The 15,071-nt window shown below is 46.3% G+C and overlaps 1 protein-coding gene across 1 annotated transcript; it reads left to right on the top strand.

The window, feature by feature from the left end:
- Window positions 1–3,428: 3,428 nt before the first annotated feature.
- LOC123987833 lies at window positions 3,429–4,295 on the top strand. Its single transcript, XM_046285984.1, has one exon. It carries the CDS (start codon window positions 3,429–3,431, stop codon window positions 4,293–4,295), a length of 867 nt encoding a protein of 288 aa, XP_046141940.1.
- Window positions 4,296–15,071: the final 10,776 nt, after the last annotated feature.

The raw sequence follows: 15,071 nt of genomic DNA, 5'->3' as shown, positions 1-15,071 counted from the left end.
GTTACACTTACTTTGTCGAAATTTTAACATTCGGGGCGAAATTAATTTAATAATAACGAATTCAAATTCTCAACTAGTTATATGTATTGAATTTCATTTGTATCAGCGCCATACGTTTTTTCTGCGACGCAATTTCAGTTAGGGTTGATTTTAAGTGAAAAGAGGGAAAATAATTGATAACAAATTCTTACTAGAAACCAAACGTTTTCAAAATGTATAACGCCCAACGTCGAAGACGGTAACAATGGGATAGCCTGATGCGTCTTACAATAGTTTAAAATGGATGAAACGCGATGCAAGATTCATGTCAGTGCGCAGCAAGTTGTCATCGATTAGGGGATTATGCGATTGCATTTTCCACACACATCTGAATATTCAATCTACTATACAAGGGCTCCTGCAAAATGTCTGATGAGTTTTCGTAGACCGCGGGGCCTTTCAAACCGCGGGGCCGGGTTCCGTTGAACGCGCCTCGCGCCGGCCCTGCGAACGGAGATACAACCTGCTAGAGTCTAGAGCTTTTAAAGAAAGAAAAACCGGACATACTTCTCCTAAACGAAACCAAACTGAAACCACAGCACAAGCCCAAATTCAAAGACTATAATCTTATCCGTAACGACCGAAACAGCAGTAACGGAGGAGGAGTAGCAATCCTAATTAGAAGCAACATACAACATGAACAAATACACACTCCGCAGAGCCTATCCATCATTGAACACATAGCACTGAAAATCAAGCTAAGGAGCAACAAAAATGTATAAGTAATAGCAGCCTATGCGGCAAGAGCTCAAGCTGATGAATTCATCGCTGAACTCGACGCCCTTTTCAGATCCCTCGATCCCTTCTTTCGGTAAAAAAATCGATCTTTTCAATCGATTCTTTGGTATTCGATTTTTCCCAGAATCGATTCTTTCATGTAAGAATCGACGATCGATTTTTGGCCTCTAGGAAATTAATTCGCACTTTTTATATTGATTTTTCGCTTTCGAAATTTTAGAAGAATCGATTTTTCTGATCCATAAAAACACATTCACTCCTAAACAAGTATAAGAATAGTGATTAAAATATAAACAATGTGGGGAGCCTGATTTTGGTGTAAGAGCACGAAACATACAAAAATATAAAATTGATTCTGTACAATAATCGATGGTGCACAGAAGAATCGTATGGGATAGTCTGTTTACAAAAATTAAAACAGAAAAGGAAACAAAAAAAGTTAATCTTTTTCAAACCGATTCATTTTAGATCGATTCTTGCAGAATCGATTCTTTGGTTTCGATTTTTTAAAGGAATCGATTCTCTTATTCCGATTCGGAATCGATTCTCGAATCGATTCTTTCTGGCACCGACGAGATACTGTTAAAGACATAGACATAAGAAATATAGACGGAGCCTTTCTACGAGGGGTAACTGATAACCGCGGTAAGGGGGGAACTCATCTGACTTCGACTATTTTCGTAAGCGCAGACTCGAGTATGTTCGGCTTTTCGCAGTTGCATATTACAATCATTGATTTTAAATTTGTTTTTTCTAAAAATTGAAATTAATATTAACCATTCTGAAACACTATTTGGGTTATGTAATATATTCTTGTATGTGCAACATTACAAGTAAATTTAGAACTATTCAAACAATGTTGCATTCAAAATATTAAATTTGTAAAGGATTATTTATTTAAATTATTATATAGTAAATTTTATATTTAATATTTTATTTGATATTATTTGTAATATACCGTTGTTACATACATATTTGCTATTAAGAGCATGTATTTCTGTCATTCTTTTATTTAATAATTAATGTAAATGTTTTCTAAAAAGGACACATGAATATAATGTGAGGAATGTGAAGGAAAATAAAAAGAATTTATATACAATATATATGTTTTTTTTAATGCCCTTTAAATAATATTAATTTATTAAATGTATGTCTATCGCTTATTTCAGCTTGTTGTATACAATGCGTTAATCTAGTTTTTGTATATAACTGTATTACAGCACGTAGTAAGTGATTGTAGTGATTGTCGAAAAACGTCTGATTATTTATGTGGTCTTTTAATTCTACAAAGATATTCTTATCGATAAAGAAAATCATCATTTCGTATATAAACCTATTCATATTAAATTCGTGCAGTGTTTTATTGATATGTAGATACACGGTTAATCCATTTTCAATTTTTTTACAAACATATACAAGCGATTGTGAAGGGTATAGTAATGACCCCCTGTTTTTAATATTTATTAAGTTGCAATTAACGTCTGTATTTTCTTTCATTAATACTTCAATGCACTCCGAACAGTGCAAAATTTTCCTAAGTTTTTTTAATATGTACCCAGCTATGTATGTAATAACTTCATTTTTATATTCTGTAAAAAATGGATATTGATTATGTAAATTGTAATCATGATCACTTGGTGTTGTATCAAAAACATTAAGCCAATTTATTATAAATTTTGAATCCAGGTAACGTAACAATTGAATTTATATAACCTATAAGAAAAACATTTTATACTTACAAGTGAAATGAAATTTTCTGTTCTGAACTATTTTCCAGTTCAATCTGGTGTAGATTTTTTTTACTATGGCGATTTTTACACCCATGCACGACACGAAAACTCATTTCTTTAAATAAAATTTATTAAACCGTCCGTAATAGATGGGAGCATGGAAAAATGTGAACATGTGATGCCGTATACATTGTAACGTGGTGACACCGGTGCCCCCCGTTACAATCGCTGCGCTTCTCCCACCTCAAATCCCACCTAGAAATGACCCTCAACCCTTCGAGGCGACGGAAAAGAGACAACAGGGATCACCCGCAAAAAGGAGCTACGAGGCCGGCGACAGACCTCCCACCCTCCAGGAGAGGAAAAGCAACGCGGGACGTCGGAAAAAGAGACGAAGCGGCCCAGCAGCTTGTGGCGACCTCTGCTGATGGTCGACCGTCTCGCCGAAGCGTACACTTCCAATAAATATATCGCGACATCTACTTCCGGGAAAAGCGTCGTTTTCCCGTTCCGGATGGAAGTTTTTCATTCTCGTGGGGACGTTTGAAGCGGTAGCTTTGTGTTTTGAGAAACTTTGTATTCTGTTCGTGGGTGTTCGCATCAAAGAATTTATAGGCGTTGTTGAGCGTTCTAAGCTGTGATAAGTGCATTAGGACCAGTTAAATGTACAGCGTAGTTACAAATTTATAATAATTAACAATTAATAAAACTCTATATGAAAAGCGGTAGTGAGCTTGTTTTCCATCAATTGATAAAGTAGGAATCCTAACTTCTAAGGAATCACTTATTCCTACAATTGGTGACCCCGACGTGATCGTCGTAGTGCAACCGTTATTAAGCGCGCGAAATCAAAGCAAAAAAAAAAAACAGTAAATGCCGCTGGAACATTCACCCACGCGAGAGGACGGACAACAAGACAAGATGGCGGACCGAAAGGAAACGGTAAATGAGCCCGCTTCTGAGGCATCCATCAATTCAGCTACCTTACGACGGCTACCGCCGTTTTGGAAGGAGAATCCGGCTGCATGGTTCATCACAGTGGAGATGACCTTTGATCTGGCGCGAATAACCAGCGACGATACGAAGTACCGTTACGTGGTGACGAATTTGGACCACACCGTACTGCCCTTCGTCATGGACGTATTGGCCTCTCCACCGGCGCGTGGTAAATACGAGGAGATAAAGAAACGGATCATCGAAACATTTGATGAGTCCCACGAAACCAAGTTGAGGAAGCTGCTGCGAGGAAGTGAAGTGGTGGACGAGAAACCCTCGCATTGTTTGCAGAGACTTAGAAATCTGGCTGGTGGGCAAGTCGGAGAAAACGTTCTGCGTACGCTCTTTTTGGAGCAATTACCGGAGAGCATGAGAACTGTTCTCGCTATTAGCGATACGGCGGATCTGCAACGGCTAGCGCTCCTAGCTGATAAGATTGCAGAGATGTCTGTGCCGAGGGTGGCGGCCATTGAAGCATCAACCCCTGTAATTCCACCACCGTCCACCAGGATAGAGGCGCTGGAGGCTAAGGTGGAGAAGCTAGTCTCGATGGTGGAGACGCTCACTACCCGACAGTCCCGCCAACCCTACAGGTCCCAGCCAAGATGGCGGCCACGCGGTAGCCCTGGAAGGGGGCGATCTGGAAGTCGGTCAACTTCACGCGAAGGGAACAACTACTGTTTCTACCACCGGAGGTTCGCTGAGAGGGCCCATCGATGCGTCATTCCTTGTGGATGGCCAGGTCCACCACCTACTGGAGCTTCGGCTAACCCTGCCACGCAGGGAAACTGATTGCGCAACCCCGGATCGAGATGGCGTCGGATGGTCGCGACGAGAACTGCCGTCTCACTATTAAGGATAGAAATAGTAATTTATATTTTTTAATTGATACAGGGGCGGATATCTCCGTATTGCCGCACAGATCGGTAAGAGGAGAACCCGCCATTACTGACTCTAAGATTTATGCGGCGAATGGCACTCCGATAAGTACATTCGGATCGCGGAGGTTGACTCTGAACCTCGGATTGCGTCGTCCGTACACGTGGGAGTTCATTGTCGCGAAGGTTCAACAGCCTATTATCGGTGCTGATTTTCTCAAGCGTTTCGGTCTTCTGGTTGATTTACGAAATAAGAGACTGATCGACGAATTAACTAAAATACAAACTACTGGTTTTTTACAGACGGCGACTCAAACTTCATTGACGACTGTTGACATAAACAACCCGTACAGACGACTGTTACAGGAATTTATTGCTATTACTCTGACAGTACAAAAACAGGAAGTTCCCGCCCATCAGGTACGTCACCACATAGTAACCAGGGGCTCACCGGTCGCGGAAAGGGCGCGAAGGTTGCCCCCGGAAAAATTAAAGGCAGCAAAAGCCGAAGTTGACCACCTTATTGCAGCAGGGATTTGCCAGCCTTCTAGTAGTCAGTGGGCAAGTCCATTACATATGGTCCAAAAAAAGAATGGTGGCTGGAGACTATGTGGTGACTACCGGCGTCTAAACAGCATTACAGTCCCTGACAAATATCCAATTCCTCACGTGCAGGATTTCGCACATAGACTTGACGGAACGACAGTTTTACTACTTTAGATTTAACGTGGGCTTATCACCAGATACCAATCAATCCAGAGGATCGAGCGAAAACCGCCATCATCACGCCATTCGGGCTATACGAGTTTAATGTGATGACGTTTGGGTTAAAGAATGCAGCACAGAGTTTTCAAAGATTCATGGACGATGTACTCAGAGGTTTGAACTTCGTTTTCTGTTTTGTGGACGATATTTTGATCGCCTCTGCCAATGAGCTTGAACACGAGGAGCATCTGAGGTGTGTTTTTGAAAGGCTAAAGGCTTACGGGTTATCGATTAATTTGTCGAAGTGCGTTTTTGGGGCACATTCTGTACAGTACCTGGGGTACCTGATAGACTCCATGGGAGCCAGGCCTGTACCGGAAAAAGTTGAAGCCATTAAAAATTATAATAAGCCAAAGACAATAGCCGATTTGCGCAGATTTTTGGGTATTCTAAATTTTTATCGAAGGTTCATTAAGGATGCAGCTGCGATACAGGCTCCACTTCATAAATATTTAGAAGGAGCAAGGAAACGCGATAAGCGAGTTATTCAATGGACGCCTGAGGCTGAGGAAGCCTTCGATAAGTGTAAAGGCTCATTGGCGGATGCAGCACTGCTGGTACATCCACGCGATAACGCACCTTTAATATTAGCTACAGACGCTTCCGATATTGCTATGGGAGCGGTTTTGCAACAGGAAGTTAAAGGAATGTGGGAACCACTAGGTTTTTTTTCAAAGAAGTTTACACCCCAAGAGTCTTGGTACAGTACGTATGACAGAGAATTAACAGCAATTTTTAAAGCAACCAAATATTTTAGACACATGTTAGAAGGACGTGACTTTACCATACAGACGGACCATAAACCACTGACTTACGTTTTTGCACAGAAATCTGATAAAGCCTCACCTAGACAATTACGTCAACTTGATTATATAGGACAGTTCACTACTAGGATAGTTCACATTTCGGGAGTAAATAATTCAGTGGCTGATGCTCTATCACGGCTGGACGTTGTCAGTATGCCAGTCGTGGTGAGTACACAAGAAATAGCCCAACAGCAGGAATTAGATACAGAGCTCACACGTATTCTGCAGGGTGGTTCTTCATTAGACCTGAAACAGCTTAAATTAGATGGTTCCGAAACTATCGTTTATTGTGATATATCCACCGACAACATCAGGCCTTATATACCAGCAGTGTTAAGAAGGCGCATCTTTGATACCGTCCACAATCTTGCGCATCCGAGTGGTAGAGCTACGAAGAGGATGATTGGCAGTAGATTTGTTTGGCCAAAAATGAATAGAGATGTAGTTCGGTGGGCCAGAACTTGTATTAATTGCCAAAGAAGTAAGGTTGCCAGACATACTGTTAATGTTCCTCAAAAGATGGTTGTTCCAGAGGGTAGATTCGACCATGTACATTTAGACATTATAGGACCTCTGCCCATAGCGAAGGGTTATAAATACTGTGTAACGATGATAGACAGGTTTTCCCGGTGGCCTGAGGCTGTGCCAGTCAAGGATATTTCTGCGGAAATCGTCGCCTCAGAATTCTACGCCGCATGGGTGGCGAGGTTTGGAGCCCCGGCCACTATCACAACCGACAGGGGAGCTCAATTTGAAGCTCAACTATTTTCTGCGTTAACGGTTCTTGTAGGGTGTAAAAGAATCCGCACCACTGCTTACCATCCAGCGTCGAATGGCATGGTAGAGCGGTGGCATAGGTCCCTAAAAGCGGCAATAATGTGTCACGAGTCACAGGACTGGGTCGCGGTGCTTCCCACGGTGTTATTGGGACTGCGATGTAGTTTTAAAGAGGACATAGGTGCATCGGCAGCTGAATTATTGTATGGTGCACCCCTTAGATTACCTGGCGAATTTTTTATGGACGTTCAACCTCTCGACAGTTTTAACATTAGTAAATTCCGTGACGCCATGAGACAAGTACGACCAAAACCCACGGTGCATCACGCACGCAAATCGCACTTTGTATCTAAAGATTTATATTCGTGCAGTCATGTTTTTGTGCGCGTTGACGCTGTTAGAAGGCCCCTGGAACAGCCATACGAGGGCCCATGTCGCGTATTGCGGAGAATATCCGATCGCACCTTCCTTATAGAGTTACGAGGAAAGGACCAGGTCGTTTCGGTGGAACGGTTGAAACCGGCATTCATGGAAATATTGGAAGAGTCAATGCAACCCGTAAGGACCTATTCGAGGGTGTCGTCTGCTCTCCCTAACGGGTCGAGAGACTCGGAAGGGGGTAGTGTGGCGACCTCTGCTGATGGTCGACCGTCTCGCCGAAGCGTACACTTCCAATAAATATACCGCGACATCTACTTCCGGGAAAAGCGTCGTTTTCCCGTTCCGGATGGAAGTTTTTCATTCTCGTGGGGACGTTTGAAGCGGTAGCTTTGTGTTTTGAGAAACTTTGTATTCTGTTCGTGGGTGTTCGCATCAAAGAATTTATAGGCGTTGTTGAGCGTTCTAAGCTGTGATAAGTGCATTAGGACCAGTTAAATGTACAGCGTAGTTACAAATTTATAATAATTAACAATTAATAAAACTCTATATGAAAAGCGGTAGTGAGCTTGTTTTCCATCAATTGATAAAGTAGGAATCCTAACTTCTAAGGAATCACTTATTCCTACAAGCTGAGACAATGTGGCGACCTCTGCTGATGGTCGACCGTCTCGCCGAAGCGTACACTTCCAATAAATATACCGCGACATCTACTTCCGGGAAAAGCGTCGTTTTCCCGTTCCGGATGGAAGTTTTTCCATTCTCGTGGGGACGTTTGAAGCGGTAGCTTTGTGTTTTGAGAAACTTTGTATTCCGTTCGTGGGTGTTCTCATCAGAGAATTTATAGGCGTTGTTGAGCGTTCTAAGCTGTGTCAAGTGTATTAGGACCAGTTAAATATACATCGTAATTACAAATTTATAATAATTAACAATTAATAAAACTCTATATGAAAAGCGGTAGTGAGCTTGTTTTCCATCAATTGATAAAGTAGGAATCCTAACTCCTAAGGAATCACTTATTCCTACAACAAACGTCCACCTGGAGCCATCTGTCGCCGAGCCCGAAGACCTCAGTCCACCCGCCACGGCCGGAGATCCGCCAGCCCCATCGAACCCGAACACCGGCAGATCGACAATCGATAACCAATCTATTCCGTTGCCAGAAAAGGCCCCCTTCCTATTCCCCATCCCCTCCCCAAAAATCATCCCGCGACGGACCCGTCGTCGCGGCAGCGACGACGAGCCGTCATTGAGCCTTAGGCTATCTAATTAAGCGAAAGTAGAGATTTTTGGCGAATATCGAGAGTAGCGATTTGCGAAGTGCGAGAGAGTGTGAAGCGTTTTGGTGAGCCCTTACTACTATTATAATTTGTAAAAGAGTGAGTTCGGCAACGGCACCCTTCGATTTCGGAATTTCGCGCCCGCGTATCGCGCCGGTTATCCGTCGTTATATTTTGCGAACCCTTTTGTCCAGCCCCTGTTACTCCCGTCCACAAAATCCTCCTACGCGTAACGTGTGCGAACTTCCAGAGAACCTTCCCTACCCTGAGATCTCTCCTAGCCCTCGACAATCCTCCTTGCGTTCTCCCCCGCGATATTGTAAGGACGTAAGTGCCTCGAGTCCCATCCCCTGTAACGACCCCCATTCTGTCCCTTTGTCCAAATTTTGATTGCCACCGCGAGTGGCTGGCGCCCAACGTGTATACGAAACTAGTGTGAAGAGAATATAGAGTGAACCCCCGAAAGGGTCACAAATTTGGCGCCCAACGTGGGGCCTGGAAAATCTCTGTTCAAAAAACTCTCGCGTAGAGGAAAATTTTTGTATTTCTACCGTTAAAAATTCGAAAGATCTCGAAACCGCGACACGGAAGGTACCCGTTGCCGAGAACCTCCTGTTGTTGTTTTTTGTCGAGTGTCGCCGGTCGAACGCGGCGTGAGTTTGAAATCTGATCCGTTAACGTCCTACGGACCATAAACAGTGAGTCATCGACGTACGCCGTTTTCGACCGAACCGTCCTCGTTATTGAAATTAGTGGAACGGTATTGTTATCTGTGCCGAAATATATATTTCTATTGTGTATCCTCCCAAATTTAAAACTTTGCTCGCGATTTGCCGATATCGAGGGCCCGGCCGTGCTTTCGCCGACCGTGAGCACTCTATCGAGCCTTTTCGATTTCAGATTTCTCTCTTTTTCTTTCGCCCCTTTTTTTCAGCACTGAGTACTGAAGACCGAGCCTTGGGTTTTCCAGAAAAACCAACTAATAAAACCGGATATTTTTGTGTTGAATTTTTTTTTCTTTTTGCGATTGTACCCCTCTTTTCTTTCAGGATCCTTTACCTTTTTTGTTTTCCCCAGTTTTTCTGGTATCGTTGTCGCCGGGAACGCGAAAAAAAAAAATCGCGAAAATGGATTCGGAGGAGGCACGGGTAATAAGAGAGCGCGTTGGTAATCTAGACGTAGTGGAGCTGATACAGCTCATGGATCACGCGCGGTTGAATATACGGGGAAAGTTGCAGGATCTCCAGGACCGGTACGTTCGCGCGGAAATACGGCGAGTACTCGGCCCGAATGCCGCGCCATGGGATGTCGCGCTCGACACAGCCGGGGATCGCCTGCCATTTACTCTTTTTACGGCATGGGAGACCCCGGCTGTCGATGATTCCCCTCCGCATCCCACCGCCGATCCTACTTCCCGCCAACCGGAGGATCCTGAGCCTGAAACGGCTGATCCACCCACTTATGAAACCTCCTACCGATCCCTTCCCGAAATACGCCCCCAACCTTACATTCCCAACCCCGCTACCCTGACCTCAACCACCACCCTAACCACCACGACTGTCACAGTAACTTCTGTTTCCCGTCCCACTCCTGTTAATCCTCCATCGATTAATCTAAATCAGTCCCAGCTTGCCGGGGAACGGCGCGAAAGGGTTACGTTCGCGCCCGACCCGAGCACCGGCGAGCACTCTACCCCCTTACCCACACCCCCCTTAAATCCATTCATCGATCCCATCACGATACCCGCACCTCAAAATCCACCCCCTAACCCTCCAACTCGTCCTCTAAATACCTCCAACCCGTACCGTACTAGCCTAGGGGCAGCTCCGCCTCCCCTAAGTAGTACCCACCTCCTACAAAGAATCTCTGAAACCCAGTATCCTTTCCTCCCGCCACAACCGATCCCTGCACCAACCCAAGCTCCAAACCCTATGGATTACACTTACCCCGTTCCATACCCCTCCCAACGCCCATACTGTCCTCCATTTTTCCCCTCTTTCCCTCAGTTACCCCCGCACTTCGCCGAACCCTCCCTTTCCCGAATCAACCCTTTTCATCCCCTAGGGAATTCTTCCCAACCTTCCTATATTCCTGCCGCAGGCGAGGCTCGCGCTGCGGAATTATTCAGTAAATGGAAGATTTCCTTTTCGGGAGCCCCCGGGGAAGACGGGGAGGAATTCCTCGAAACCTTGGCCGAGGTTGCCACCACTCAGAACCTTACTGAACCCGAACTGATCCGAGCTATTCCCTATGCCTTGACCGGAGAGGCGCGAGCCTGGGCGCGGGGGCAGGCCCATACTTGGGCCAGTTATGGCGAATTCCTGCACAACTTCCGTCTATGTTACACCCCGAGCAACTACCAAAACCGCCTAAGAATGGACCTAATGACCCGCACCCAAGGGGAGCGGGAACCCCTCTCCACCTACCTTTCCAAACTACAAGTGATATTCCGTCGTCTAGAACCTCCCCTATCCACTCCCGAACAGTTAGGAATAGTAATTCGAAATCTCCACCCTCGCTACAAATTAGTAGTCAACTTCCACCCTCCCAATTCCTTTAACGATTTACTCCGCCTGGGAAGGTGGGTGGAAGAGACCCAGCGGAGCAGCGAGGAGTATCGCGGGCCACCGACGGCGGGGAGCCTCACGATCCCGGGAACGGGGTACGTGCCCCCGCCGGGAGGGCCGCGATCGAAACTCGCGGCAGCTGCTGAGTACTCCCGACCTTCCTCAGCATCCCAATTCGTCCCGAAAACCCCACGAAATGCACCAGCTTCGAACCGCCCCCAAACCTCAACCTCCAACCGTCCCGTTACACCTCCTACTCCCCTCACCATTACCGAAATCCCCAGTTTGATGTCCCTTCCCATGGTACCACCCCCTGTCGGATACCGTGCCCCAACCTCCCTGAACGCGTCAATCCCCAACCGCCCCATTTCCTACTCCCAAGCGACCTCCGGCTCCCGACAACTACCTCCTCGTCCCGCGGCTACCTCCACCCAATCCTCCCTTCCCGGCCAATGTTGGAACTGCGGTCAAGCGGAGCATTGGTTCGGCGCCTGCCAGCAGCCGAGGAGGAAGTTTTGCTTCCGGTGCGGCAAGTTCGACGTCATCGCACCGGAATGCCCGAATTGTTTGTCGGGAAACGCCTGCGGAGGTCGGCGGTAAGGGTCGACGCGGCCTCCCCGAAAAACCAGATCCAACCCCCCAAATCCCGCGTCCAGAAACCCCCGAAAACTCCTTCAACCGCACCGATTCCAACTCCAAGGAAATCCCCTTTAGTAGAGTCCCGTACAGAACCCTATCCCGGCGATAATCGCATTTTCCTCCCCTTGCAGCACGGTAAATATATCTTCCAAGCCCTCCTTGATACCGGCGCAACCCATTCCTATGCAGGTCCCAAAATCGCTCAATTATTCAGACTCCATTTAACCCCTTCCCAAGCCTGCATGATCCTAGCCAACAACATCAAAGAGAGAATCCTCGGAGAGGTCACCGTCGCGATCCAGGTCGATGACGAAATCCACAACCTCCCCCTCCGCGCAAGCGAGTCATTGGGGTATGAGGTAGTCCTAGGGATGGATTTTATCGCCCGGTTTGGAATTACCATAGACGGAGATCTAAGGACGTGGCGAACTCCGAACGGACCTCTTCACCCCTTCTACCCTGAATCCTCACCCGATCCCTTTCCCATGAACCCCGCTTGCGCCGGACTTTCCGAAGCAACCCCCGAGGAAATCTCGGGAATTCAAACCCTTCTTGATCGCCTCATCCCACCCCCATCCTCTACCTTAGGAACCACTCCTCTTGTCACACATTCTATTGATGTTCAAAACCACCCTCCTATTAAACAACGTCCTCGTCGCATGGCTCCCCGCGTCTTAGAAGCCGCACAGAAGGAAGTAGATTCCATGCTCCAGTCCGGTATAATTGAACCCTCCTCTAGTGCCTGGTGTAGTCGTCCCGTCCTAATCCCCAAACCCAACGGCTCCTACCGATTTTGTATAGACTACCGGGACGTTAATAAAGTCACAAAAAAGGATGCCTATCCCCTCCCTAGCATGGATCGTATCCTCGATAGCCTCCGAACTGCCCGTTATATTTCCAAATTAGACCTTAGCCAAGCATATTTCCAAGTTCCCCTCGATCCCTCCAGTAAAGAAATCACCGCTTTTGCAGTTCCCGGTAGAGGCCTTTTCCAATTCACCCGCATGCCCTACGGCCTCACCAACGCCCCCGCAACCTTCCAACGCATCATGGACAAATTGATCACTCCCGACTGGGAGTCACACATTTTCGCGTATTTAGACGACGTGGTAATCGCGACCGACACGTACGAGGAGCACTTAGAATGGCTCGCGAAAGTTTTGACCAGATTACGAGAGGTGAATTTAGAAATAAACCACGAAAAAAGCGAATTTTGTTGTTCCGAGGTCCGATATCTCGGCTTTTTAATAAATAAGGACGGTATGATTGCCGATCCAGAAAAAATAGAACCCATACTTTCCTACCCTCCACCCACTACCCTAAAACAACTCCGACGCTTCCTAGGAATGGTGAAATGGTATTCCCGATTCCTAAAAGATGTTTCCAAAGACCAAACCCCCCTTTCCCGTCTCCTACAAAAGGACGTTGCTTGGGAATGGGGTCCCGAGCAAGCATCCGCGTTTGAAACCTTGAAAACGGCCCTCACCAAAACTCCCGTCCTGGCTCGTCCCGATTTTACCCTTCCCTTTTCCCTCCAAACTGACGCTAGCGATACGGCTATCGGGGCAGTACTTGTCCAAACCGCTCTGTCCCGAATGTATGGTGACCCAATAGACGGCGTAGCAGCCGTCGGTAACGATCCTGAGCCATGGTACTCCAATAAGCTTCGTGACGTAAGAGATTTTCCCTCCAAATATCCCGACTGGACCATTGAAGATAATCGATTGTATTACCACCGTCCTAATTTCCTTCTAGATCCCATCGTCCCCGACCTTGACGGGTGGAAATTAGTCCTTCCGCTTTCCTTACGCCAAAAAGCCCTTTCCGACGCCCACGATCCTCCCCAATCCGGTCACCTTGGCATTGATAAGACTTACTACCGTCTGACGCAAGATTTCTATTGGCCTGGAATGTTTCAGGATGTAGTCCAATTTGTCAGACGGTGCCTTCAATGCCAACAAAGCAAAGTTTTGCAGCGGCCGCCGGCGGGGTTGATGCGGGAGCGCCCGGTGGAAGCGCCCTGGACCGTCGTGGCTGCTGACATTATGGGTCCCTTCCCTCCCAGTAAATCCCAGAATAAATATCTCCTCGTTTTCCAAGACCTTTTCACAAAATATATTGAAGTAAAACCCCTCCATAAAGCTTCCGCCAAACCAATCCTTTCCGCTTTCGAGTCCCTTATCCTCCACCGATGGGGATGTCCCAAATTCCTCCTTACAGACAACGGTACAGAATTTTGTAACAGAGACGTAACGAACAGACTGACAATGTACGGAATCAAACAGACGACAATTCCTCCATACCATGCCCAAGCAAATCCTGTAGAAAGAGTTAATCGAACTCTCAAAACCATGATCACGACGTTTATTGGAGAAGACCATCGAAATTGGGACAAACACTTTCCTGAATTTTGTTTTGCCTATAATACCGCCGTACATTCCTCCTCCCTCGTTTCTCCCGCGTTCCTCAATTTTGGTCGAAACCCCCGTCCCATCCAAAACCTCCGCCACGAAATTAAATCCGATTCTTTAATAATTCCCCGAAATCCCCAAGAATGGTCCAACCGCATTTCCCGGTTAACCCTTTTATACGACATTGTCCACCGAAATCTAGAGAAAGCCTCCTACCGCCAAGCCTCCTATTATAATCGTGGGCGTCGTGACGAGCGCTACCAAATTGGTGACCTCGTCATGAGACGCCAACGAATCCTTTCCTCCGCTGCTCACAATTTCGCGTCCAAACTCGCCCCTAAATTTTCAGGTCCCTACACCATTTCAAAAATCCTTTCTCCCGTTGTATACGAATTAAAAGATTCTGATAGAAATATCATTCCTAAAGTCCACATTAAAGACCTTAAACCCTTCAGACCCCCTCCAAATTTTGACGATTCAATTTCCGAAAACCCTTCCTTAAGTCAAGATATTACCAATATTTCTCAGCCAGGACCTTCTTCATAAACCCATGACATTTCCACCCAACAAATACCACAACAAACTCCCACGCAAACGTCCCCTTCCTCGCCTACCCCTACTCCAGCGCCTCATCGAGGACGAGGGAGACCCCGAAAAATCCAAGCACCCCAAAACACTCCACCGATAATAAACACACCACCCACTCCAGTTCCACTCCCACGCCGAGGGCGAGGGAGACCGAGGAAAACTCCGATACCTCCACACAATACTCAAATCATAATTCCAACACCCATTCCTACCCCACCCCCTCGTCGAGGACGAGGACGACCCCGAAAACACCCCCTAAACCCTACGATAAACGTAATAAAAACAGACCAACCCTCCATACCTCCCCTCATGTCCTTACCTATTCCACGACCTAGAATTTTCCTAGATATCGACAATAATGAAACAAAAATTTAGCGCTCAAATCTCGGAAAACGAAAATAAAACTTTGACACAACGAACCACAAAACCCAAGGCAGATAAAATTAAGTAATAATTTCTCCACCCAATATTTAGAAACT

This window comes from Osmia bicornis, chromosome 5 (assembly GCF_907164935.1).
Source record: "Osmia bicornis bicornis chromosome 5, iOsmBic2.1, whole genome shotgun sequence".
In the NCBI taxonomy this organism is placed as follows: Eukaryota; Metazoa; Arthropoda; class Insecta; order Hymenoptera; family Megachilidae; genus Osmia; species Osmia bicornis.
This window is presented reverse-complemented; position numbering and strand designations above follow the sequence as displayed.